This window comes from Symphalangus syndactylus, chromosome 17 (assembly GCF_028878055.3).
Source record: "Symphalangus syndactylus isolate Jambi chromosome 17, NHGRI_mSymSyn1-v2.1_pri, whole genome shotgun sequence".
NCBI classification, from domain to species: Eukaryota; Metazoa; Chordata; class Mammalia; order Primates; family Hylobatidae; genus Symphalangus; species Symphalangus syndactylus.
The window spans coordinates 50,523,034-50,548,614 of NC_072439.2; the positions used below are offsets into that span (position 1 = coordinate 50,523,034).

At 38.6% G+C, this 25,581-nt stretch overlaps 1 protein-coding gene across 2 annotated transcripts in view; it reads left to right on the top strand.

Moving 5' to 3' along the window:
- The window catches only part of AGTR1 (angiotensin II receptor type 1), a 45,127-nt gene extending 31,834 nt beyond the window's left edge, over window positions 1–13,293 (top strand). The window contains exons 1-2 of one of the 2 annotated variants that reach the window (XM_055249232.2): window positions 10,101–10,257; window positions 11,285–13,293. In XM_055249232.2, coding sequence (XP_055105207.1) covers window positions 10,218–10,257; window positions 11,285–12,411 — 1,167 coding nt within the window. In that variant the 5' untranslated portion in view covers window positions 10,101–10,217 and the 3' untranslated portion in view covers window positions 12,412–13,293. Of the gene's footprint in view, window positions 1–10,100; window positions 10,258–11,284 lie in introns of those variants that run through there. The other variant, XM_063620228.1, reaches the window with a different exon arrangement.
- Window positions 13,294–25,581: the final 12,288 nt, after the last annotated feature.

Below are 25,581 nucleotides of genomic sequence, written 5' to 3' on the forward strand. Positions count from 1 at the left end.
GCTATTTGAGTAATGTGCCGCTTCTCTACATAGCCTTCTATGCAGAAATGCTATATTTCCACTTCACAACCCAGAAGGTGCATTTTATTTTACACTTAGAGGAGGAACAATCAGAAGGCAAAAACTGGTGCATTATTTTATGCAATTCTCTTGGAAAGAGTTCATTTTTAACTTCTGCTCAGACAGCACACAACTACTGGGAATATATTTTAATTTCAAATCTGATGTGTGACATCTGGTAACTCACTTATTGTTAATGAAGTTTTCACAGGAAGCAGCAGTCACCAGTAGCTCATCTTGTTTTTCATGGCAAAGTGTTGTTTACCTTTTATTGGCCTGGCATCGGTGTCTCTTATCACAGGATATTTAATTAGAAAACGCAAGTAGCCTAACATAGAAAAGAAACGGAGTGGTAGATAATAGTAGATAGAATGGTCCAAATATTTTTATTACAGTGATGTAATATCACTGTAATTTATGTTTAAAAATTATGTAATACTCAAAAGGAATTCTCAGAGCTGGCAAAACAGTCTGGTCCAAGCAGCCTCTCAGCAGTGCCTTTCAGCCTCCCCTCTCTGAGTCTTTCCACCCCTTGCTGGTACTTTAGTTTCTTCCACTTCTAGCACCACGTGCAGTTTCCCAATTTCTCTTACCCAAATTTGCTCACAGGGAAAAAAAAAATTAAATTAGTCATTTACACCACAGTGTGAACTTAATAACACCAACAAAAGTTCCAAAGCTCTAGGGTCTCATAGCAGCTCCAGATCCATGATCTCATTCGGTGTTTCCAACAATGTTTTGCACCAAACTGGACACATGCTTGCTACATCATCCTCATCATGAACATTATTATTATTATTATCATCATTTTCCAGATGAAGAAAATGAATCACAAGTCAAGTGACAGTCCAAAGGCTCCACAGCTCATAGGAGGTAAATCATGTGCTTAATTCAGAGCTTTTGGCTCCCATCACTGTGCTCTTCCCCCTGTCTTAACTCTGGTTCTCACCTGAGCCACTGTGTTTCTTCTCAGGTAGATCTTAGTTCTGCCTGAGAAGGTATGAAGGTGGGTATTCCACCCTATCTGAATTATAGGAATTTCAGATATCTGTGAGCAGCTGCAAAGGGGATTTCACTAGATGACATCCTGCTGGGCACACTTTACGCCAGTCCTGAATGTGTAATGAAAAATATGCAGTTTAATGAGTAAGTTTCTCATATTCAGTTTTTGATGCTTCATAAAGGTTAAATGAAAACATTTTAGCTGAGGGTACTTTTGTTGTTTGTTGGATTGGTTTTGCCTGTTAATCAGGATTATCAGCATTTAAGCCAGAGTTGCAAATTAAGTTGCCTACAGGGCAGTGCTTTTCAAATATTAGTGTGTATCAGAATTACCTGGAGGGCTCATTAAACACAGCTTGCTGAACCCCACCCACAGAGTTTCTGATTCAGTACGTCTGTGGTGGGGCCAGAGATTTGCATCTCTAACAAATTTCTGGGTGATGCTGATGCTGTTGTTTCAGGGACCACACTTTCAGAACCATTGCTAGAGGGGCCAACTAGGGGACTTCTGCGAGTAAAAGCACCTACACTGTGCTTCCAGTACAGCAGCCAGCCCCAGTGTGATAAGCACTTGAAATGTGGCTAGTGTAACTGAGGTGTCCTGGAAGCATATATTATACCCTGGGTTTTGAAGACATGGTACAAAAAATGTAAAATGTCTTAATAATTTTATATGGATTACATGTTGAAATGACAATAGTTTGGATATATTGGATTATTTTATCAAAATTTTACCTGTTCCTTTTCACGTCAAACGTTTTTAGTAGAAAAATTACAATTATATATGTGTCTCACTTTCTATTTCTTTTGGACAGCACTGAACTAAAGAACCAGAAAATAGAGGAGTGTATTAGTGAACTACAGAAAATTCAAGTCCCAAAAGCTGTAAATGCTCTGACGACCAAATAAAATATATATGTTGGTCAGATTTGCTCTGAGGGGTCAGTTTGCACCCAAACATTTGCTGCCACAAGTATTAAATGTAGAAGCAATCCAATATCTACTATTTTACTTTTCTTTCAGGGTTAATCAAGTGCCTTGTTATAATTCTTCAAACTAAAAGCATTATTATAATAATGAAAAATATTTCTGCTGAACTTCCGAATAAAAAAATTTAGAAATATTTTGAAAGTCTGAGCTTTATTTAATTCATTTTACTCACCCTTGTATTATAGAACAATTATATTTTAAAAAATGCTTTTATGTCTTCCAGAGAACTTACTTTTTATTTTTAGCAGTCCATGAAATAGAGGTGAGAACAGGTGTTGGTATTCCCATTCTAAATATCTTGTAATATTTAAAGGAAAACAAAGTGAAAGATTAAATTGCCCGTGTAAGATTGTGTTGCCAGTTACTGGCAGAGCAGACTCTTTGCCAGGACAGCAGTCCAGTGCTTTCTCTTCCAGGCTGTTCTGCTATTCCTCAATTTTTACAGCGTTTTTATGTTAAAAAATAAATAAATAAAAAGTAAAGAACTATAATGCATACAAAACTGTGATGGAAGAAAAGGAAACTATGTGATAAAATCAAATAAACATGACCCTTATATCTTTAGTTTTCTTAGAACAGAGGCCCTTTAACTCTTCAGAATGCTGAAACCTTCTCCTGAAGTTCTCTTATAATACTCTGCCCTTACCTCTGTGTTTTTATCTGGGCAATTAGACCACATTAACTAATTGCTAAACTTTAAAAAGTTGTATTTTCTTACAAAGAATCTGAGAATAGGTTGATTTTCTATGTTATTTTAACAGTATCACATTGCGCCCCCCTCTTCACAGGACCATGTAATCTTGACTCTCTAACTTCATGGCAAGCTTTTAATTTTGATTTTCAACCATGTTCCAAACTGTACTCTTTGACCTGGTAGTGTCAATAAATAACATAAGGGATGTCTGAAAGGCTTACAGATTTTGGCCATAAATGGAATGAAACAAACTAGTCCAGATAGGGCCCAAACTCGTAACATTGACCTCATTAGTCTAGGACCACAACCAGCTATCCACATGTGCCTGGGAAATATTTCTTTGAGTAATAGTTAATTTTTTAAAAGAAAGAAAAAAACCTGTGACTATGATAATCTTATGCTGAGTTTCTTTATTCATCTTGAGTAAACAGTAAATTTTTTTCACTCTGTTGTTTCAATACAAAGAGTTCTTGTGTTTAATATAGAATGTTATTAAATCAGTGTGGGATTAAAAATATCTGTATAGATAGCTGATTTAACAATATATGATAGCATTAATCAACTGCCTTGTTATAATTCTTGAAATTGTTATTATTCTACTTGTCAAGCAATTTTGCCCTTCTCGTCAAACGATGCATACCTGTTCAATGGAAGGATTATAAAAGTTCATGCTTTGGAAAATTTTTTTAAGAGTATAACCAACTCCCTGAGGATACAGGGGTCCAGGGAAGCTAAATGACTGCTTCAAGGTCACCCAGCTAGTGAGTAGGAAAGCTAAAATTAGAACCTCAGTCTGCCCCCACATTTTCCACCGATTTGCAGACTATCATTAAAGAATATTTCTTCTGCAATCAGAACATCGAGCAATTTGGAAAAACATGTACAGTATATCGAATATTCTAGCTTCATTTAAAATTTATGGTTATGTGGCTTGTATAATGTTAAAAGCTTTAATCTAAAATGAATTGCCATGTGGCCAATAACCCTAACATGAAACTCATAATACATATAAATTCTCTAATATTATCATAATTTCTTAAGGGTGCAAATTAATTAGTACCTCTTTTCCTGCCCAATAACTTTCCTCACACCCCTTAAAATGGAATTTGAAATGAGATAAACGGTTGCTGCTGTTGAATTAAAGTTTCAAAGAAATAAAAGTACGGTGGCTTCATATACAAAGTCTGTAGTTTTGTTCACAAGTTGGATGAAGCAATTGTTATTGACTAAGCCCACATTGGTGCTGCCCTTTTCTCTGTTGAAAAGAAAAGCTTGTGAGTAGTCTCCAAGAGCCCTATTATTAAAAATGATGTTTCCTCTCCATGATAGCTGCGATACTAATCCATTGAAATGTGGCAATAATTCTTGTGAGAAAATTCTATGAGTCTATAAGTTTGAAGAATTTAGAAGTGTTAAGAGGACAGGGGTTCATTTATTTACAGGCCTTCTTTCAAGGCCATTCATGGCCTTTCGTATTTAACATAAGAGTATTTAATACTAACACCAACATATCAAAGGAAGATGTTTAAAGCATGTGCATTAGACTTGATCATATATCTTTCATTGATACCTGTTTCTCTTTACTTTTTGGAATAAAATAAAAACGACAAAAACAGCTAAGAATTTTGGAAAGTGATGTGGGTGGGAGGGATTGGGACATTCATCACAACTGAGTTGTTTAATTTATAGTAAGTAGGAACTTTTAGACTTGAGAGAAGTTTAATTGTAGTTTAGAGTTTCATTATTAGACAGTAGTCTTAAACAATTCCCAAGAAGCTAAAATGTGGGATTAACATTTTACTTTCATTGTAATTCATATCCTAGATATAAATTTTAATATAAATTCTAAAGTTTCCGAATTTCCTTTCATAAAACTGGGTTCTTTGGGTTCTTAGTTATTTTGGATGAAACAAGGGGAGGGCTAGTTGGAAATGATGGAACATTTAACCACTGTCACCACAGTTAGTCACAATTGGTACATGCAGACTTAATAAAGCAACTTGCCTTGTTTTTATTTCTTGTGAGGTAGGATGACAGTGGATGATATTGACTTGGGAAGATGGCCAGAAGCCACTATTTACCATGTACATATATCAGAGAGCCATTTATTAAGTTTGAGGAGATTGGATCTTAAGTACTTAATTAGAATGACATTAATAATTTTAATAAAATGTTTTGCATTTTATTCACTCAGAAATTGCAGGGATGAACAAAATCATCTCCAGAGAAATCATTTAACATGAAGTTAGGCTAGGATTACCAACCAAGAGCATGGCATTCTCCCACGCATCTGACTTAAAAGCAATACTTGTCTCTTGCCCCATAGTGCCAGGTGTTCTGCCATGCTTCCCTCTTCGTGGCTGCCAGGATTCCCAGTATAGAGGCAAATACAACCTGTAAAGGCTCAAACGCTTCATCAAAATATGACTATACTCCAAAGCTATTAGGTTTAAGCAACTTATTTGGAAATTATCACCTTCAAATAACATGTAGGGCAACCTCAGTAGAGATGAAATGGATGAAGCAGGCATGGAAACTGCCCTTCCTGCCTTAAATACAAAATGCAAGATAACAGCTCCGAATAAAAGTTAAGACCACATTGGGCCAGATCAGGACTAACACTAGATACACAGTTGAGATAAAGTTCCAGTGACTTTGGCAGCGTGAAAGTCAGGACCACTAGGCACATGTACTGAAAGCAATTTAAGCTATGTTTCCTGATTAAAGCCAGGGACTGAAAAATCACTGCCTATTCATGATGAAAGACTAGAAAACTTCTGAAGACCAGACAGAGTTTGAGAGTGGTATAGATACTAACCTACTAAATACTGCAAATATATAGTATCTGCAAATACATATATAAGGTTGAAAACTAAGCTCAGAAATGAGCATTAAAAACTCTTCCAGATCAAGGGAGTGCTGTACCCCCAAGCTGAAGTTTCACAGGCTACCCTCATCCAGACACTCAGTCTTCCCAAGCAAGTTAATTCCCACCAAAAATGAACACAGTCAAAGATTACAAAACCTAAGCAGAAATTCATTATCAAGAAACAGTGTCCACGGGTGCAATAAATAGAATTTGTACCTGAGGAACTATAAATAGTAAAGCAATTGGGTAGGAGCTCTTGACAGACAGATATTCAAAAGAAGAAGTAGACTTCATAAAATAGGAACAGAGGGCTAAGAAATAAGAACAAGTAGATCTGAAAAAAGAAACGAGTAAAAACCCTAAAAATATTAGTGCCAATTTCTGAGTCAATGAATTCACAAGTGAATACCTAACAGTTATTTCCTGTGGCCTTACTTGGCAGAGAGGGGCGGGGGAAGCAACATAGGAGCAGAAACAGTTCCTTTCTAAGTCTGACTTATAAAATAGGAACAATAAAGACAACGGTTTATTGAACAGGATGGTTTATTGAGCTGTCCAGCACTATAAGCAAATGGCTTACAAACATTGGCCTACTCTTTTTGATGCTTGAAAGAGATACTTTGATAGAAGATTATTCCAAAATATAATTACTTGGTCTTTTAGTTCTCTCTTTATTATCATAGGAAACTATGGGGAATTTTTTTTTCTTTAGATTGCAAACTAGTTTTAAAAAGAGCTTGTAATGAACAATTTAATTGGATCGGTTTTGGCTTGCCTAAAAGCTTAAGAAGGTATTAATATTCTAATCAAAAGTCTTGGGAAAGCATTCTTAGAATAAAAAAAGGAAAGAAAATCTTCATTCTTATGCTTTAAGAACCAGGAAAGCTGTCAAAGGATATAAGGTAACTCTTACAAAAGCAATTGTAAAATAAACGTGGTTTGGCCACAATGAGCCAACACCTATGTTTGCCACAGACTTAAGTTCCCACCTGACTCACGGCAAATTTATTCAGCTGCTTAAGATTATTTTTTACTCATACTTCAAAAGAACAACAGCCTGGAATTTTTAGACTTTTAATGGCAACGGAAGGAACTTACCTATGATAAACACTTTTCTTTACTCTCATGCTTTCTTAACCCATGGCTGTTCTGAGTCAATGTTTGCCTTGCATTCAAAAAATAATAGTAAAGATTCAAGTAAAACATATTCATTAAGCACTATTTGAAAGATATACCAAGTGCTTTCACATTATCTCACTTTATTCCTACAAAGATCATGTGCAATAAATATCACTGTTCATGTTTCCTACAGATGAAAAAAAACTGAGGGTCACGTTCAGAGAAATTGGATGACTTATCCAGAGCCACACAGATTTGTACGTGGCGAAGGAGGATTCCATTTCAACTCTTTCAACCCCAAATTCATCTTCCTTTCCCTGAGGGGAAATGGTGCTATGGAATTCATGTAAGCCACAGAGCTTGGATAAAAGGAATAGTAAGACCAAAAATAGGAAAATTAGGAAGAGGTGGATCCTCCTATGTTTTTAATCAGGGTTCTATCTACCTATAACTCTTCTGGGAAAAGAAGCAGGATGTGACTGAAACATAGCCGCTTTCTAGATCTCACAAATCTGGCTTTTCTAGTCAATTACATTTCTCTCTCCTTCGGCTTCTCACCAAACCAGCATCCGTTCAGCTTCAAAGAAAAAAGAGCCCTACTGTTTCCCACTCGTTTGTCATCAATCTAAAGTAACTGCCAATCACGAAAGTCCCATCTTTATTTCTTTCCTTAGAAACAAATTTCTCTAGGGAAGCTTATCAGTAGCAGAAGTGCAGACTGGGAAATGGCCTATGTCACCCTCCCATCTAGAAATGCCCAGTGCACATCCAGATCCCACACCCCCAAGAGCGTTGTGCAATATCTGTTAATTTATGAGAGCTGTTTCCCATAGATGATGCTGCAGGCATTAGTAAGGAGGGGAAAGTTCAAGTGATGACACCATCTCTACTCCACCTTGGCTGGTTTGCAGGTGCCATCTCCTGATCCCTCTCCCCACCCCCACTGCCCTCTCACCATCCTTCCCCCAAATCCCACCCTCCCCACCAATCTGGGTCAGTGATAAACACAGAGTATTCCACATGCCTCTGATATGATATAACATTCAACACACTAAAGATAATACTGCCTTTAAGGCTCCTGTCCCCCTGGCTAGACTCAAACTGTGTAGAGGAGGAGAACTGTGACTTTATTCCCCATACATCCTGGACACCCACACATAGTAGGTGTTCAGTGAATATGTGATGAGTTAATGATACCCACGAAATGTGCTATTTGCATTGCTACTTCCTTGTGCTTCCTTCCACTGTTTCTATCGCCTAAATTCTTCTCCCTTTTTCCTCCACCCTCAAGTAGGAAAAAATTTGTTTCCTTATTGGGCAGGGAGTCCTGGTCATTATACATTTATGTAAAATGTTCTTCTAATTGGTATATTCCATGCTATGTCCAGATTCTTTCAAGTGAATTCTCATTAAGGTAATAATACCTCACCGAAGTTTCCAGGGATGATCCCCTAGCTGTTCAAAGCTACCTTTTATATATTAAATACCAGTCAATATGAATCAATGGTAACTGAAAAAAAGGCTGATAGCTTATGAAGGAGTTGGAGTGCAAAACTATGCTTATAAATTGATCCTCACAAAGGCAGACTTTTTCCCTCAGAAATTGTATTATGAATGCTAGTTACAGTTTGAGACTAGTTAATAAAATTCTACTCACTCCAAACATAGGATTAATGGAACCCACATGAGTTGTGTGCTGTCAAAGTCGAGTCAAGAGGAGAGAGAAGGAGGAGAAGAAAATTTCCTCCCTGTTCTCACAGCTCAGGGCACCCAAGGGATTCTAGAGCGTAAAGTGTACTCCCTTCTATTTTTTACTGCCCTTATTCACAAGCTGAACCAAATATTTACCTCTGCCCTCATTTTCAGTTATGGAGTTCACCCAGGCACTTTTCAACCTTCGAGGTTCCTTAACCTTTACATTACTAATTCTTTTTCTAAGCAAAATCCAGCTGATATCTAGTAGATGGTTAAACGGATAGTAAATAGGTAAATTAATCCACATTAAGGCACAAATGACTGCTAGCCATAACCCTTTAATGACTAATTAATTTTTAATAAAGAATATGTGTTTATATAAATGAATTTATACCTGTAAGTTGGCATAAGTTCAGAAACAATAATAAGATGAACTGGAAAATCTACAAGGTATAGGGAAATCCTCTGGGTGAGGAAGAACTAGTCATACCTCCCTAAAAGCCTAGCCCTAGTTTTTGTTACATTATTTCTTCTTTTCATCTTCTGTTTTCTAAACCACAAGTTTCTAAAAGCACCAAGGAACTTTCTACCTGTTTATTTCATTTTGTTTCTGTTTCTGTTTTTTAGTCCAAGGTGAGGCCCAAGTTGACACTGAGTATTCTCTGTGAAACTCTGCAAGGAGCAACATGTGATTTCACAGAAAATAATCTCGATACACTATATTCATAGCTGTTAAGTTCTATGCTGCTCACCCATTCATTTGTCCATTCAGTCACTTATTCATGAGACATTTATCATCTGCCTCCTGGAATGTACCAGGGCCTACATCAGTAAACAAGGAAACAAGTAAACACTAGTAAACTTTAAACAGGCTCTCCCCATAAGCAACCGACAGACCAGTGGAGAAGACAGATATGTCAACAGATGATTACAATTTAGTATCAAGGCCGGGTGCAGTGGCTCACACCTATAATTCCAGCATTTTGGGAGGCCAAGGCGGGTGGATCACCTGAAGTCAGGAGTTCAAGAGCAGCCTGACCAACATGGCAAAACCCCGTCTCTACTAAAAATTAAAAAATTAGCTGGGCATGATGGTACACACTGGTAGTCCCAGCTACTAGGGAAGCTGAGGCATGAGAATCACTTGAACCTGGGAGGTAGAGATCGCAGTGAGCCAAGATCGCACCACTGCACTCCAGCCTGGGCAACAGAGTGAGACTCTGTCTCAAAAAAAAAAAAAAAAAAAAGTGTCAAACCTACATCCAAAATGTCAAAGTGCTCAAAAAAGTTGGGAAGGTTTTACCAAAGATGTGACATTTAGGGTAGATAACACCTGTTTGTGGATACTAATGTCCTGGTGAGTCAAAGAAGAAAAGGATGTACATTATATAAGCTGGATGCAAAAAGGAACAATAATGAGGACATGCAACCAAAAACTTACATAGGGAGAACAACTTTACTTACTCAGGGCAGTCAAAGAGGCCACTTCAGAACTCCTTCACATGTGTTATCTCTTAAAAGCTGACTACCGGAGTTGTATCCTTTGCACACCATCCCTTTGCACCAAAGTGAACACTACTCTAAGAGCATGTGTTCAGCTCTCCTGAATGCCAAGCACAACCATGCTTGGCATGGCACTGGTGTCTTATTTCTGCTCCTCTTTGTCCCCAGGGCATGCCGTTACAAGAGAATGCTCAGCCATGTTCATCTGGGAACCTGCTCCTGGTAGAGCAATAGGATCTGTGTGCCCAGCACCACTGCCCACCTAGCTGTCCTGGCCTGTGCCCAATGCTGACCTTCACCTCAGAGTGTGGCCGTACCACATTCAGTGACGTCACTCTCACTGAACCTTCAGCCTCCTTCCTGGGACTTCCTGATGGACTCTTATCCAGGGCAGAATGTGTTGATTTTCTAAATCACATAAATGAATAGCTTGACTGTTGATTATGTAGAAAATCAGAGCAAATATTTGCATGGCTTTGTGCAGCTCATTCCTGAGCATCTGATTCTTCCCAGAATTCTAAAAAACCTGCTGCTTTCTCAAGCCCTCAGTAAAGACATGCTTTCTTGATAATCCTGGCCAAACCTATTCACTTGACATCTTTGTTACACAAATGGTTAACCACAGAGTTAACTTCAGAAATGGCTGGCAGGTATGAAGGTTAGAAGATTCATGCATTTTTGCTAGACTGAATTGGAAGTTAAAGAATAAGTAGTTACTGACTGCAGAGGCCTGGAAAACCATGGAAAAAATCCTGTTCCTCAAAGTCGAACCCTACCTCCTATGCCTCTTAAATCAATTGCCACAGTGACCAATTTGTCAGTCACCTAAAGGCAGCTATTCTGACCACTTAAGGGAGAACACTTATAATCTTTATACCTAAGTAAAGATTGTGAGAGGAAATAAATGGTTTAAAGAATATGAATGTGTCACACTTCTGAGGTTAATGATAAATGAATTGGTTCTGCTTACCTCAGGAAAAACTTTCAAGTCTTTCTGAAAAACTAATTTAATTCAGTAGTATTTTCTAAGATTTAGGTTATGTTTTTAATCAATTTGGAAACTAAGATTTACTTATAGAAAAAAAGGAAAAGGACCTAGATAGGTTTATTCACATAGAACCCCAGTTTCACTTCTCTGGATGATATTTACCATTTTCTACAAAAGCAATTATGTTCTAAAATTTAAATGTGCGTTCTTAGGCTTTATCAGTTCACAGTGTTTCCTTAAGAAATATGATCCAGTATTTTTTCCTAAGACTAAAGTTGAGTTACTACGTTTATGACTGAGAAATGAATGTTTGTTTGTTTACGACAAGAATTTTTTTTTACCATTTTATTTTTATTTTCCCCAGGTGCATTTGATATAGTGTTTGCAACAAATTCGACCCAGGCGATCAAAATGATTCTCAACTCTTCTACCGAAGATGGTATTAAAAGAATCCAAGATGATTGTCCCAAAGCTGGAAGGCATAATTACATATTTGTCATGATTCCTACTTTATACAGTATCATCTTTGTGGTGGGAATATTTGGAAACAGCTTGGTGGTGATAGTCATTTACTTTTATATGAAGCTGAAGACTGTGGCCAGTGTTTTTCTTTTGAATTTAGCACTGGCTGACTTATGCTTTTTACTGACTTTGCCACTATGGGCTGTCTACACAGCTATGGAATACCGCTGGCCCTTTGGCAATTACCTATGTAAGATTGCTTCAGCCAGCGTCAGTTTCAACCTGTATGCTAGTGTGTTTCTACTCACGTGTCTCAGCATTGATCGATACCTGGCTATTGTTCACCCAATGAAGTCCCGCCTTCGACGCACAATGCTTGTAGCCAAAGTCACCTGCATCATCATTTGGCTGCTGGCAGGCTTGGCCAGTTTGCCAGCTATAATCCATCGAAATGTATTTTTCATTGAGAACACCAATATTACAGTTTGTGCTTTCCATTATGAGTCCCAAAATTCAACCCTCCCAATAGGGCTGGGCCTGACCAAAAATATATTGGGTTTCCTGTTTCCTTTTCTGATCATTCTTACAAGTTATACTCTTATTTGGAAGGCCCTAAAGAAGGCTTATGAAATTCAGAAGAACAAACCAAGAAATGATGATATTTTTAAGATAATTATGGCAATTGTGCTTTTCTTTTTCTTTTCCTGGATTCCCCACCAAATATTCACTTTTCTGGATGTATTGATTCAACTAGGCATCATACGTGACTGTAGAATTGCAGATATTGTGGACACGGCCATGCCTATCACCATTTGTATAGCTTATTTTAACAATTGCCTGAATCCTCTTTTTTATGGCTTTCTGGGGAAAAAATTTAAAAAATATTTTCTCCAGCTTCTAAAATATATTCCCCCAAAAGCCAAATCCCACTCAAACCTTTCAACAAAAATGAGCACGCTTTCCTACCGCCCCTCAGATAATGTAAGCTCATCCACCAAGAAGCCTGCACTGTGTTTTGAGGTTGAGTGACATGTTCGAAACCTGTCCATAAAGTAATTTTGTGAAAGAAGGAGCAAGAGAACATGCCTCTGCAGCACTTCACTACCAAATGAGCATTAGCTACTTTTCAGAATTGAAGGAGAAAATGCATTATGCGGACTGAACCGACTTTTCTAAAGCTCTGAACAAAAGCTTTTCTTTCCCTTTGCAACAAGACAAAGCAAAGCCACATTTTGCATTAGACAGATGACGGCTGCTCGAAGAACAATGTCAGAAACTCGATGAATGTGTTGATTTGAGAAATTTTACTGACAGAAATGCAATCTCGCTAGTCAGCTTTTGTCCTGTTATTTTTTATTTCCACATAAAGGTATTTAGAATATATTAAATCATTAGAGGAGCAACAGGAGATGAGAGTTCAAGATTGTTCTGTCCAATTTCCAAAGGGCAGTAAAGTTTTTGTGCCTGTTTTTAGCTATTAGCAACTGTGCCACACTTGCACCTGTTACTGCACATTTTGTACAAAGATTTGCTAAGCAGTAGTCATCAAGTTTCAGATCTTTTTGTGAAATTCAACCTGTGTCTTCTAGGTTTACACTGCCAAAACAATGCCTGTAAGATGGCTTATTTGTATAATGGTGTTACTAAAGTCACATATAAAAGTCAAACTACTTGTAAAGGTGCTGTGCTGGTCCCAAGTAGTAGTGTCTTCCTAGTATATTAGTTTGATTTAATATCTGAGAAGTGTATATAGTTTGTGGTAAAAGATTATATATCATAAAGTATGCCTTCCTGTTTTAAAAAAGTATATATTCTACACATATATGTATATGTATATCTATATCTCTAAACTGCTGTTAATTGATTAAAATCTGGCAAAGTTATATTTAAAATAAAATAATTTTATTGCAATGTATTTATCTTCATTACTTAAAATAGATGCTAATTTATTTTAAAATAAGACTACCTTAAATGAGTATGAATATATTTTTATTTAAATTTTGATACAACTGATAGTTTAATGCTATTGGTTATAGATTTTTTTATCCTGACATTGAAAAGATAAAGAAAAAACATTTTGTTCTACTGCGTGACATGGAATAAACACATCGTTTTGAATTTTTCAGTTTTTCACATAACAAAGAAAAAAAATTAACTCTTACTATAATGCTAGAATAATACATTATTTTACGAGTAATTTAATAACAGAATTTTTCTAATTGTATACATTATCGTTGTAGGAAAGTTAGAAGATCTAGAATAACATACAAATAAAAGTCATGTTTAGCTTCCCCAGTCAAAAATCATTATTTTAACATTTGGGAACTTTATTTTCTACTTTTTTCATTCATTATACACACATATATGTGTCAATCCTGATACTGAAGTCATGATGTGTATAGTATTTTGTATACAGATTTTTCACTTAATGTCATAGCATAGTAGTTTCCTACCCAATTAAATATTTTTCTAAAATATTTTAATATTTGTATAATACTACAAAATATGGGCATACCCTGATATAGTTAACTAGTCACCAGTTTGGAAAATTGAGATTTTTCTGATTTTTTAGTATTATAAATCACACTGAGATGAGCATTCAAGTATGTGAATCTGAGAAATTTCCCATACTCCTAGAAGTGGTGCAACTAAAATACACGTATGAACATTTTTTAATAGTCTAACTACCTGTTGTCAAATATTTCCCAGAAAACATAACAATTTACAATACCACCAACTAGGTATGAATATATATCACCGTAACCTCAGAATCGGGTATTTACTGATTTTTTTTTTTTTTTTTTTTTTTTTTTTTTGAGACAGGGTCTCACTCTGTCCCCCAGGCTGGAGTGCAGTGGTGTGATCTCGGCTCACTGCAGCCTCCCACTGCTAGATTCAGGCAATCCTCCCACCTCAGCCTCCTGAATAGCTGGGACTACAGGCCTGCTCCACCACTCTTGGCTAATATTTTTTATTTTTTTATAGAGATGGAGGTCTCACTATACTCCCTAAGCTGGTCTCAAAACTCCTGGCCTCAAGTGTTCCTCCCGCCTTGGCCTTCTAAAATGCTGGAATTACAGGCATGAGCCACCACACCCAGCCTAAATTTAAGCAGAAAAGAGAGATTTACCCACATGCAAGGGCCAGGATGGAACTGTGCCTGAAAATTGTACTTCAACATTTCTGCTCCCATTGGACAGCTGCTTCATTCTTCTATTTAAAGGATTTCAGTGCTCCTGAAGTTCATACAGGGCAGACTGAAGTGCTCATTCTGGCCCAATAAACTGTGGCCAAAGGGTTGGAGTTGTGCGTAAAATAATTGATGGTTGCTGTGGGCAAGGGGATGTCATCTCAGAGAGAGGCCTTGGCCACTGGGCAGAATTTCCACAAAGCAGACTATATCACTCTCACATTTCCAAATATAAAGTTTTTGTGAATAAATATGGTTCCATATGCCTTATATTATTTATATTATTTTTATATTATTTTTAATTTCATTAATGTAATGCCAGCCACTCACCCCAAAGGTCTTCTACTATTTTCACAAAGGATCACCTCAAAAAAATAAATTTTACCTTACCCCAAGTTATAGCATAAACATCCTATAGAAAATCCCTCCAGGTCAGCTTTATAACTGTTCTTTTTTTTCAATAGTTGAGGATTTTTTGTGTGTGTTTGTTTTTGTTGTTGTTTTGTTTTGTTTTTTTTGTTTTGTTTTTTGAGACAGAGTCTCAGTCTGTTGCCCAGGCTGCAGTGCAGTAGTGTGATCTCAGCCCACTGCTACCTCCGCCTCCCAGGTTCAAGCGATTCTCCTGCCTCGGCCTCCGAAGTAACTGGGATTACAGGCACGCACCACCACGCCTGGCTAATTTTTGTATTTTTAGTAGAGATGGGGTTTCACTAGGTTGGTCAGGCTGGTCTCAAACTCCTGACTTCAGGTGATCTGCCCGCCTCAGCCTCCCAAAATGCTGGGATTACAGGTGTGAGCCACCATGCCCTGCTCAATAGTCATTTTAATCCAAGTGATTGTAAGCATTTTAAACTTGCTGAACTATTTCATAGGTTATAGTTGACAAGATTTCTGATAGATAATTGTATTTAGATATCCCCTATATCATGTATTTATTAATGGTGTTAATAACATGTTCCATGCCTCGTTTTCATTTTAATTTCATCAAATTATATTGGGATTTTACCCTATCTGACTTGTGAAATAGATGTTACTAACTTTGATGATTATTCTTTCTTTTTCAGTGAGATCAACCTAATCTTGGAGTTGAGACCCTACTTACCAAAATGTTAGCATAGGATGCCATTATGTATTCTTCATGAACATATTTACAGGTTAGGTAGACTCCTTATTTTTGGTACATTTAAAAAATACATACAAAAAAGAATATTTACCATAGAGATCTAGGTGCCCAACAGAATGCAAAAGTACATTTATATTGAAATATATATTTCAATATACACCCATTTACACCCATTTCTGAAGTGTAAATTTCAGTATACACAATATTAAAATTTACCTCATTCTAAGCTTTTGGGGAAAAAAAAGGCTAGTCAGATTTCTAATGCTGGCTCTTTCTCATTGTGGAAATTCATCTTTTTGGACATCAGTTACATCATTTTTCAAGTACGGAGAGTTGGCTTGGTGAAAGAAGGCTTTTATATGTTATTTTATATTTGATTTTATTTTTGAGATGGAGTTTCACTCTTGCTGCCCAGGCTGGAGTACAATGGCATGATCTAGGCTCACTGCAACCTCCACCTCCTGGGTTCAAGCGATTCTCCTGCTTCAGCCTCCCGCGTAGCTGGGATTACAGGTGCCCGCCACCACACCCAGATAACTTTTTGTATTTTTAGTAGAGACAGGGTTTCATCATGTTGGCCAGGCTGGTCTCGAACTCCTGACCTCAGGTGATCCATCTGCCTCAGCCTCCCAAAGTGCTAGGATTATAGGCGTGAGCCACCGCACCCAGCGTGAAGGCTTTTATTTAGTTAATAATTCACTCATTCATGGATTTAATAAGTGTTGTATTGTTTCCCTACTCTGTGCTGGGTAACAAGTGCCGTGTAACATATAGCAGCTTAGCATGTAGGATAAACTTGTTGCTCAGCTCTGTGAGCAGTATGAAGGAGAGCCAAGTGAGAAGCAGCTTGATTGCAAATCACGGAAAGGCTCTCAGAGTTTTGATACCACAGGTTTTTCAGTTTCATAACTCTGTATACTGGTGCATTTTTTCCAACAGTATGTGCCAATCTAGGAAGCCCAAGAAGAGAAAACAGATTGAAGCAAATGTGAGTGAAGAAAACAAGTTTCAAGGAATTTCAGATACTTGGTATGAAGAGTGAGATATCTGAGGGTAAAGAAAGTAAATCAAGAGTAAGAGAGATACAGAGAGAGTGAGTGGACAGGAGGCTGGAAGCAGCCACACACTGCCCCCAAGGCCAGGGTTCAGACCTCACAGGAGAGCTACACACAGATGTTCAGGGCCCCAGGACCATGTTGGATCCACTGGACCCAGACCAACCAGAGGAAGAGGGAACCCAAATATTAGGGTGGGAAGCAAGCCATAAACAGTAGACAGAATGGCATGGGGCAAGCCCTAACCGTATGGATTTTATATAGTCCAGGCTGTGTGACTGTATATTGGAGCTAATGATCAGAGAGTCAGATTTTCCAAATTGAAAATTTTGACTGAGTCCGTTAACATACGACATCTGTAACTATATCCAGTCTTGTCTACTTGCGTAGTGAACACCCATGGAACCATCTGAACAGTGTCCATTCTCCCCTCATCGCAGGAATGGTTCTGCCCCACTCAGGGACAGCACCACCTCAGAATGAACCATTTTCCTACCTAACTCCATCCCCAGGCCACAGTTAATTGGTCCAGGCTTGAAGTGGACCAATCATAGTTTTTCATGAGGATTTTTCAAACAGGGGCTGATGAAGAGCTGGCCCCAGTGCTGGCATTTCTGACACGTAAGCTCGACACCAGCCGCATCTCTCATCACATGGAAGAAGCTAGTCTGCATGCAGAGTGAAGTAAACAGAAAAGGCAAGAGAGCCCCGAAGGTGCTTGAGTCCTTGATTCTACCTGCGTCTTATGTCCAGCTATATCCCTGCCCACTCCTCTCTAATCAAGGGACCAGAATACAGTGATCTATAGCTAAGATCTGCAAGTGTTTCTTCCCGCTTATGATCGATATAAGAATTTCCCTTTTGTAGTGTCCAGCACATCATCCATTGGCCACCCAGTAGGAGTGATACCGTCCACATCCCAAAACTTATTGGTCCCTATCTTAATAAGGGGTCACAAGTGCTACCCCACTTCCATATGTCTCCTTATAAGATGGTAATAGCCAGGACATTCAATAGTGTGCGTTAAGGGGGAAGAGGTGTGGAGATATAGACGGACCAATAGTGAAAGGGGGCTGAGGCTACTACACTATCTACTATTGTAAATTATTGTAAACTGAAGTCTCTCCCTGAGACGGCACAGGGGTAAAATACGCTTCTGTTGCATGAGCAATTGTAAAAAATATGATTCGGACCATGAAATCATAAGCAGAGAGAGGAAATTAGTACTCCTCACCACTTAAGGGCCCAAATGCATGGCTTGCATGTTGCCTGGGCTCTCTTTACTTGACAGTGACCTGGGAGTTCTCCGGGTCTCAGAGAGCCAGTGAACATAGCATCCAAACCTGCCCAAATCCAATGGAAAAGACTTTCATTTACCAAGCTAACACAACTTACATGAGAAATTATATAACTGAAGTTGAAAAGATGCATTTCAACAATCAGGAAGAGCTAGAATTAGAAATCAGACTGTTTTTTTTTTTTCCAGAAGCTGAGAATAAGAGAATTTAGCTTTAGTAATATTTAATTCTAAATCATTCATATACTAGGAAGCTTTGTATAATAATCCTTTAAGAGTTTAAAGACCGTGAGATTTACCCTTCAAGCAGTGTAATAGGAAAATATTTATCTATATGCACAAGAGAGGTAAATTTGATGAAAAAATGTTAATTTTAAAACTATTAAAAGCCAGTTTGCTATTATGATTATTTTGCTTCAAATATCCAAATGATGATGAGCCAAATATGCCCCTGAGCCCAGTTCTTGATTCATTCCACGTCCTATAAAGATTCTTTAGAAAAATTGAACAAGACGAGAAATAGGGATATATCTCATGGAACTTTTTCCCAAGCCTGATGAAGTTCTGCTGTGCCATATGGACATGTACAGTTGCTAAATAATAATTTTCCAAAAATAAGCTTCAATTCTCCAAGATGGCAGATAGAAAGCAGCTGGTGTTACCCAACAGAGATAAGCCCTCCCAGAGCTCACCACAGAGAGGAGAGCATCACGTCTGCAGACGCCAGAGCAGATCTGCTGAGAATCAGCCAGTGCCATGTGACACAAGAACCCACAGATGCGGATCCGTCCTGACCGGTGGCTTTCTTCTGGCCATTGCTGTTACAGAGAAGTTTCTAAGCAGTACTCAATGCACACAAAACTAAGTAGAGTCTATATAGGCAATTCTTCAAATAAGCAATCGTTATTCTCCGTAATTCTTGTAGTAAGTGGATAGTAGGAGGAAAAAAAAAAAAACCTTTCCACTGACGATATCACCTTTATAGCTATTTCTTGAGTCTCCCTATCTTTTCCACCTTCTTCAAGAAATAGTCCCCTATTACAATTTGCATGCCCACTCTTGCTGCAGAATTTGTATAGGGGCTCAACTCCCATTATTGCCAACTATATGATTTGGATCATGGATGTGAGAAGACTTCAGCAAATCAATCCATCATATTCCTCTGGCTGCAATGAGTTGGGCACATAACCTAAATGAACCCAATTATGGTGAATTTCCTAGTTTTGCCAGGAGCTATCAGACAAAAAGCTTGTTCTTTCCCACTCTATAGTGGATGTGAGGAGTTGTTGTAGCCATTTGTCACTCCAAAGGAGAGGTGGTGTTTCCAGAAGTTGTCACAGTGTGTACTTACACCATAAGTACGGAGCCAACATAGTGAAAGACTGGACAAAGAATGGAAATGAATCAAGTCCTTATGACATCATTGGAGAGTTGACTTTCTGTGCTAGAAATTTGCACTGTCCTCCAGACCTCCCTATCTTAAGCAGTCGGGGATGGGTTTCCTGTCAAAATTATCCACCAGAATTTAATCTTCTGCAAAATTATTATAGTTATCATTTATTGAGTTCTGATTATAGGACAGGCATAGAATTCTCTGCTTATATGCATTATATTATTTAATCCTCACAACACCCAGTCATGTTATTTCTGTTATTATCCAATGAGACAAAGAAAAAAACACAGATTTTACATAATCAGTCCAATGTAACATGACTGGTAAATGTTGGTGTTGACATTTGAAATCAGGCATTCTGACTCCAGAATCTGTGCTCTTATTTGCTAAGCTATGTTGCTTTCCTCTGCTCCTCACCTTTCCCCTGACTCTCCAAAAATGGCATTACAAAATATGAGTCATGTAGGTACTTTCCAATATATTGTCCAAGCCTATTTATTCAAAATCAATACAGTAATATTTTACTTTGTCTGAAACTGATCTTACTGGATTTCAAGATAGAATTTCAATAGTCTTTGTCCTTGAAAATTGGGCTCACTAATGGAAAGCACTAATTGACCTTAAAAAGCATAACACTGGATTTTACATTTATTGTAATGTGATTTTGGATGAGCTTATATTGGGTCTAGCAAATATACAGGCTACAACTGTTAACTGTCATAGTAATTAGTTAAATGCTCTGGTCTTTTCTGCAGCCAGGAATTTAGATAGCACTTACTAAATGGGAGGGGAAAGGAAATTCCTAAATTTATTTTCATATCAAAGTTTTAACTTCTTACAGCCTAACGGAATGATGTTCTTTAAAATATATATGTTTTAAAGAAACTACATTATATTCTGAGAAAAATTTCCTTTTAAGGTGTGCAGTTCAGGTTTGGCAATAGATTTTGGTGAAGAATAGACCTGGAATAATTAGAACAAAAGTATGACTTATTTCAACTGTGCACAGAGACCCAGAGGATAAAGATGTTATGATCATACCATGAGTCCTAAGGACAGTTGTAGCAGCATCATTGAAAACTGCCTCAAAATGGATGCCATTTAAGACCATGAGAGGTAAGGAGAGAGTTGCAACAGAAAAGATAAAATATGCTTACTGCTTCACCTTTTGCTTCTGGCTGCAGAACAAGTAGAAAGGAGCAATTACACCCAAAACATTTAAAAAAAAAAAAGCAATTAGGCTAAAGGCTGAGGAAGTGATCATAACATGATGGAAGTTCCAGCAGCCAAGATGAATCAGAAAGTAGCTATGTAGCCTATCATGATAGGAAAGCTGGGCATAGACATAGATCAGTGTTTTCCAACCAAGTGCGGGTCAGGAGTGGTGGCTCACGCCTGTAATCCCAGCTACTCATGAGGCTGAGGCAGGAGAATCACCTGAATCTGTTAGATGGAGGTTGCAGTTAGCCAAGACCGTGCCACTGTACTCCAGCCTGGGCGACAGACCAAGACTCAGTCTCAAAAAAAAAAAAAAAAAACCATGCAAAAAACGAAAAACCAACCAAGTGTGATTGCATCCCCAGGGGACATTTGGCCACATCTGGAATCACTTTTTGTTGTCACAACTTGAAAGAGGAGAGTGTTACTGGCACTTAGTGGGTAGAGGCCAGGGATGCTGCCAAACATCTTACAATGCACAGAACAGTCCCACACAACAAAGAACTATCTGGTACAAAATATAAGTAGTGCCAAGGCTGAAGTCCCCGGGGTAGATGAGGAAGGGAAGAGCACCAGTGAAGCTATGTGAATGCTGCAGTAAATTGTGCTAAGTAATGAAGTGCCAGTCTCCCAGTTCTTATAACCTCTAAAGTGTCTCTCCCTCTTTTTCCTGTGCTCCCACTCACTTTCTCAAATTGCATTGCATGTGAACTTCATCCAAATAACCTAATTCACGGGGAAATTGTGTAAAAAATAAAAAAAAGGGCAATGTCATTTCTGGGGCTAAGTAGACAAGTCTATTAAGCTTCTGCAAAAAAAAAAAAGTTTATTCACTCATTAAGGTTAGAAACAAAGGCAGCTGGTAGCATGGCATAAACCTAAAGGGTTATAATCCCACTTCCATGGGAGACAAAATGAAGGTGTGGGTTCCAGTGGGAAACTAATCCTCAGAGAAGACACTAAGTGCAGAAATAAAACATGTAAGCATGTGGTGCTGCTGGCTGCTCCACCAGGATGCTCTACAGTATCTTAGCATTTGATATGAGTCTGATGAAAATTTTTATTGAACAAAATCAAAGGTCTATTTTATTTTTACTCTAAATATTTCCACAGGGGATTTGAGTGGCTTTCAATGAAAAGCACATTAAAACAGGGTAATACAAAAGAAACCAGACAGACGAATCACAAAAAGGAAGAAGCAAAACCATTGACTGTACAGACAAAAAGGTGTTGTGACAGATAAGAATATTGGGTTCAGAACTTCTTGCAGCCAGGTTGAAAAGGCATCACTAAAACTCCAGTTCTTTTTATCAAAACAAGTGCAGAACAGGTCCCCGTATGGAGCAGTCTTTTCGACACTGAATTCCTAACGAAATTTCTCACGTTGGACGTGGATAGAAACATAGAGTCACAGAGGGATCATTTTTAAGCGTCATTTTTTATTTCAGCCTGATTCTTAGTTGGTTGTTCTCAGAATGTTCTTCTTAAAAGTCAAGAGCATGACACCAATTCAATGAAGCTTGGTGATGTAAGGGTATCCAACACTGTGAGATAAGAGTCACCCAATGGTATACTTGACAGGAGCAGCAATGTCCTTATGATGTCAATGGGGACCTCTGGGTCCACTGAAACCTTAGATAAGATAGGCTTAGACTCCTTGAAATGGTGCAAGATCTCCAGAAATTTCCACAGAAGCCTGAGGAGCTTGTGTGTTCACGGTCTCCTTTAGTTTTTGCCATCTGCTTTTCCAGTTCAGTTTAGAGATTATGATCTCACTACTCCACACTGTAAGATGCCATATTATTCCATGGCTGTAAGATGCCATATTCCATGTGAAACAGCTCCAATTACACACACACACACACACTCAACAGCACACTAACATGCTATGTCATTAGGGATTACCTTTGATTCAAAAAGTCCTTTGTCCCTTGGAACATTTCTCCTCTGGACTCCATGCAGTCCCAGACTTCACTCCATCTCACACATCATTCCCTTCCTTCTCTGCATCCTTTCCTTTTTTATTACCACCTCCCTTGAAGAAGTAAATCCACTTTCTATTTCCTCACCCCTAGCACCCTAGCCATTCGTCTCATTAACTACTCCCTTCTGAATGTCAGACATCCTTTCTTTCCTGCAAAGTTTCGTCTTCTCCCACAAAAACAGACTTTCAGGATATTTTGTCAGAGAAATTCCAGGCCACACTATGCAGATAATGAATTCTTCACCTCGTCACTAACAATCCAATGGTTCTCAAATAGTAGTACCCAGTGCTAATGGTGGGAAGCAAAAAATTCCTCAAGGAATGAAGTGTCTTCATATTTTGATTTATTCAGAATCCTTCCTCCATCAAACCCCATGTTTTCCTGCCTATCTGATGCAACACCTCCTGCTGCTTCTATTTGACAGGGACTACCCAATAGTTCATGTGTGGCAGGGCCCCTGTGCCCTATGTGAGCATTCACCCTGAAGGCATGCTCATGGGGCTCATCCAATGGATGTTTTTAAGTCCAACAACCTTCTCAACTTTCTTATCAAATTCAATTAACACATCACTGGACTTAGTTTTTATATTCTCATATCCACAGTTTTTTGTAAAATTTAAAACAATATCTTCATTGTAAAATGTAAATCATTATGTGCTTAATACATAGAATTATATATTCTAAATAACCACTTTCTCTATTTACACATACAGGTGTAAAAATTGTCAATGTTATTCATATAACCACGCATTTTTTAAAACTACTGGGGGTAGGTGACTAATTTTACAGAAATTAAAAATTAACTTTTGTTCCCTTGAACTATATGTTATATGTAAAGTTTCAGTGCTGCCAAAGAAATAGCCCTCGAATATAAAATTTTCTTTTTAATTCTCAGCAAGGCAAGTTACTTCTATAGAAGGGTACGCCCTTACAGATGGAGCAATGGTGAGCACACATCTGGACAAGGGAGGGAAAGGGATTCTTATCCCTGACGCACATGGCCCCTGCTGCTGCGTCGTTCCCCTGTTGGCTAGGGTTAGACTGCACAAGCTTAACTAATTCCCATTAGCTAATTTAAAGAGAGTGATGGGGTGAGTGCTTTGGCAGGAAAAAAATGGTTATGCAGGGTGGAGAATAATGAGTCAGGGTGGAGCAGGTGATTGGAATGAGTCTGGGTGGAACAGGTGATTGGAATGAGTCAGGGTGGAGTAGGTAATCGGAATGAATCAGGGTGGAGTAGGTAATCGAAAAAGGTTGCTTTACAAGGAAGTTAAGTTTAAAAGTAGAAGGCAAAGAATTGAACATACTGACATATTAATTCTTTGAAGAGAAATTCAGAATTCATATTTAACGTGTATGTTATTTTTATAACTTCTAATAGTAAGAGCCATATCCAGATGTTGTTAGAAGCAATAATGTAAAGATGCAATCCACACCCTGTGCTTATCTAGTTTTTTTTACTTAAGAATATCAAAAACTTGCATCAAAAAGTATATTTTTCTCTGATGAGAGCCCAGAACCCACTCTTTAGATGAGAAAACCCAGTATTGCTCCCCCTTATTTTCCCTCTCCATATTCAATGCCTTCCAGAAAAGTTATGACTCCAAATTAAATTTGAAACTATTCTCTGAATCCTTTTTCCAAAAAGTCCTTGTTTTTTTCTTATTCAAGATATAAACCCAAGATGTTCTACTTCAAGAAAAGAGATCTGTAATTTTTTTTTTTTTTTTTTTTTTTTTTTTTTACCTGAACCCAGCACCATGATCTGATGACTACATTGGGAAGGATTCTGGAATATTGCTCTAAGCAAATTCAGGAGTAAGTATAGGATACACTGCCTACACGCATTTGGGGCTCATTCCAAAGGTTGCCTGGAGAAAAACACCAGGTTAGAATTATGTAAATAACTAACACCTGGAGTTTTCTGCCACTCTCATTAGATCCAGGTAAAATTGCTGTGACTCCACCTCATCAACCCTAAAATCCGTAAAGTTCTGGCCGGGCGCGGTGGCTCACGCCTGTAATCCCAGCACTTTGGGAGGCCGAGGCGAGTGGATCATGAGGTCAGGAGATCGAGACCATCATGGCTAACACGGTGAAACCCCGTCTCTACTAAAAAAATTAGCCGGGCGTGATGGCGGGCGCCTGTAGTCCCAGCTACTCGGGAGGCTGAGGCATGAGAATGGCGTGAACCCAGGAGGCAGAGCTTGCAGTGAGCCGAGATTGCACCACTGCACTCCAGCCTGGGCGACAGAGCGAGACTCCGTCTCAAAAAAAAAAAAAAAGTCTGGGTCTTTTCCCCTAGATCTCTGCAAATCCTGAGGGGACCTCCAGGTTTCACAGATGGAGTTCCCCTTGATGCTTCCAGGATCAACAGCTGGGGGAGAATAAAGGAAACGGGACTGGGAAGAGGATGAAGTTGGGCTGCGAGGAGATGATCTCAACGCAGGTCTCAGACAATCCCACAGGGAGTTCTGGGGTGGAATGGCCGTGCACAGTTACACCAGGTTGGGGTGTAACCACTATACCTTTATAACAGAGCTGATCTTTCTACCCCCACATTGACCAGTCTGTGGATGTGGTCTGCCCTCAGGAACGGCTTCCACCTAGATAGCTCTCTCCAGCAGAGGACAACTGTCCTGATGAGCAAACTCGGCTCTCAGCTGTGGGCCACAAATCCTCCCAGCTCCTGAGGGATGAGTGTCTCAGCACTGAAAAAAGGATCTGGGCAGAGCCCTGTGGTGTCCACCCCACAGCCTGGAGGAGTGCTTAGCTCCTCCGCCACCTCCTCTTTTTCCCCTTCTTTCTTCTCCTGCTCCCCCATGGGCTCCTCCTTTAGCACAAACTGCTTCCATTCTACACCACATTGCCCTGGGGCAAAACACAGCTCTTTCTTCACTGTGCCTAAGAAACCCACTCACATCAAGCACTTTTGTGT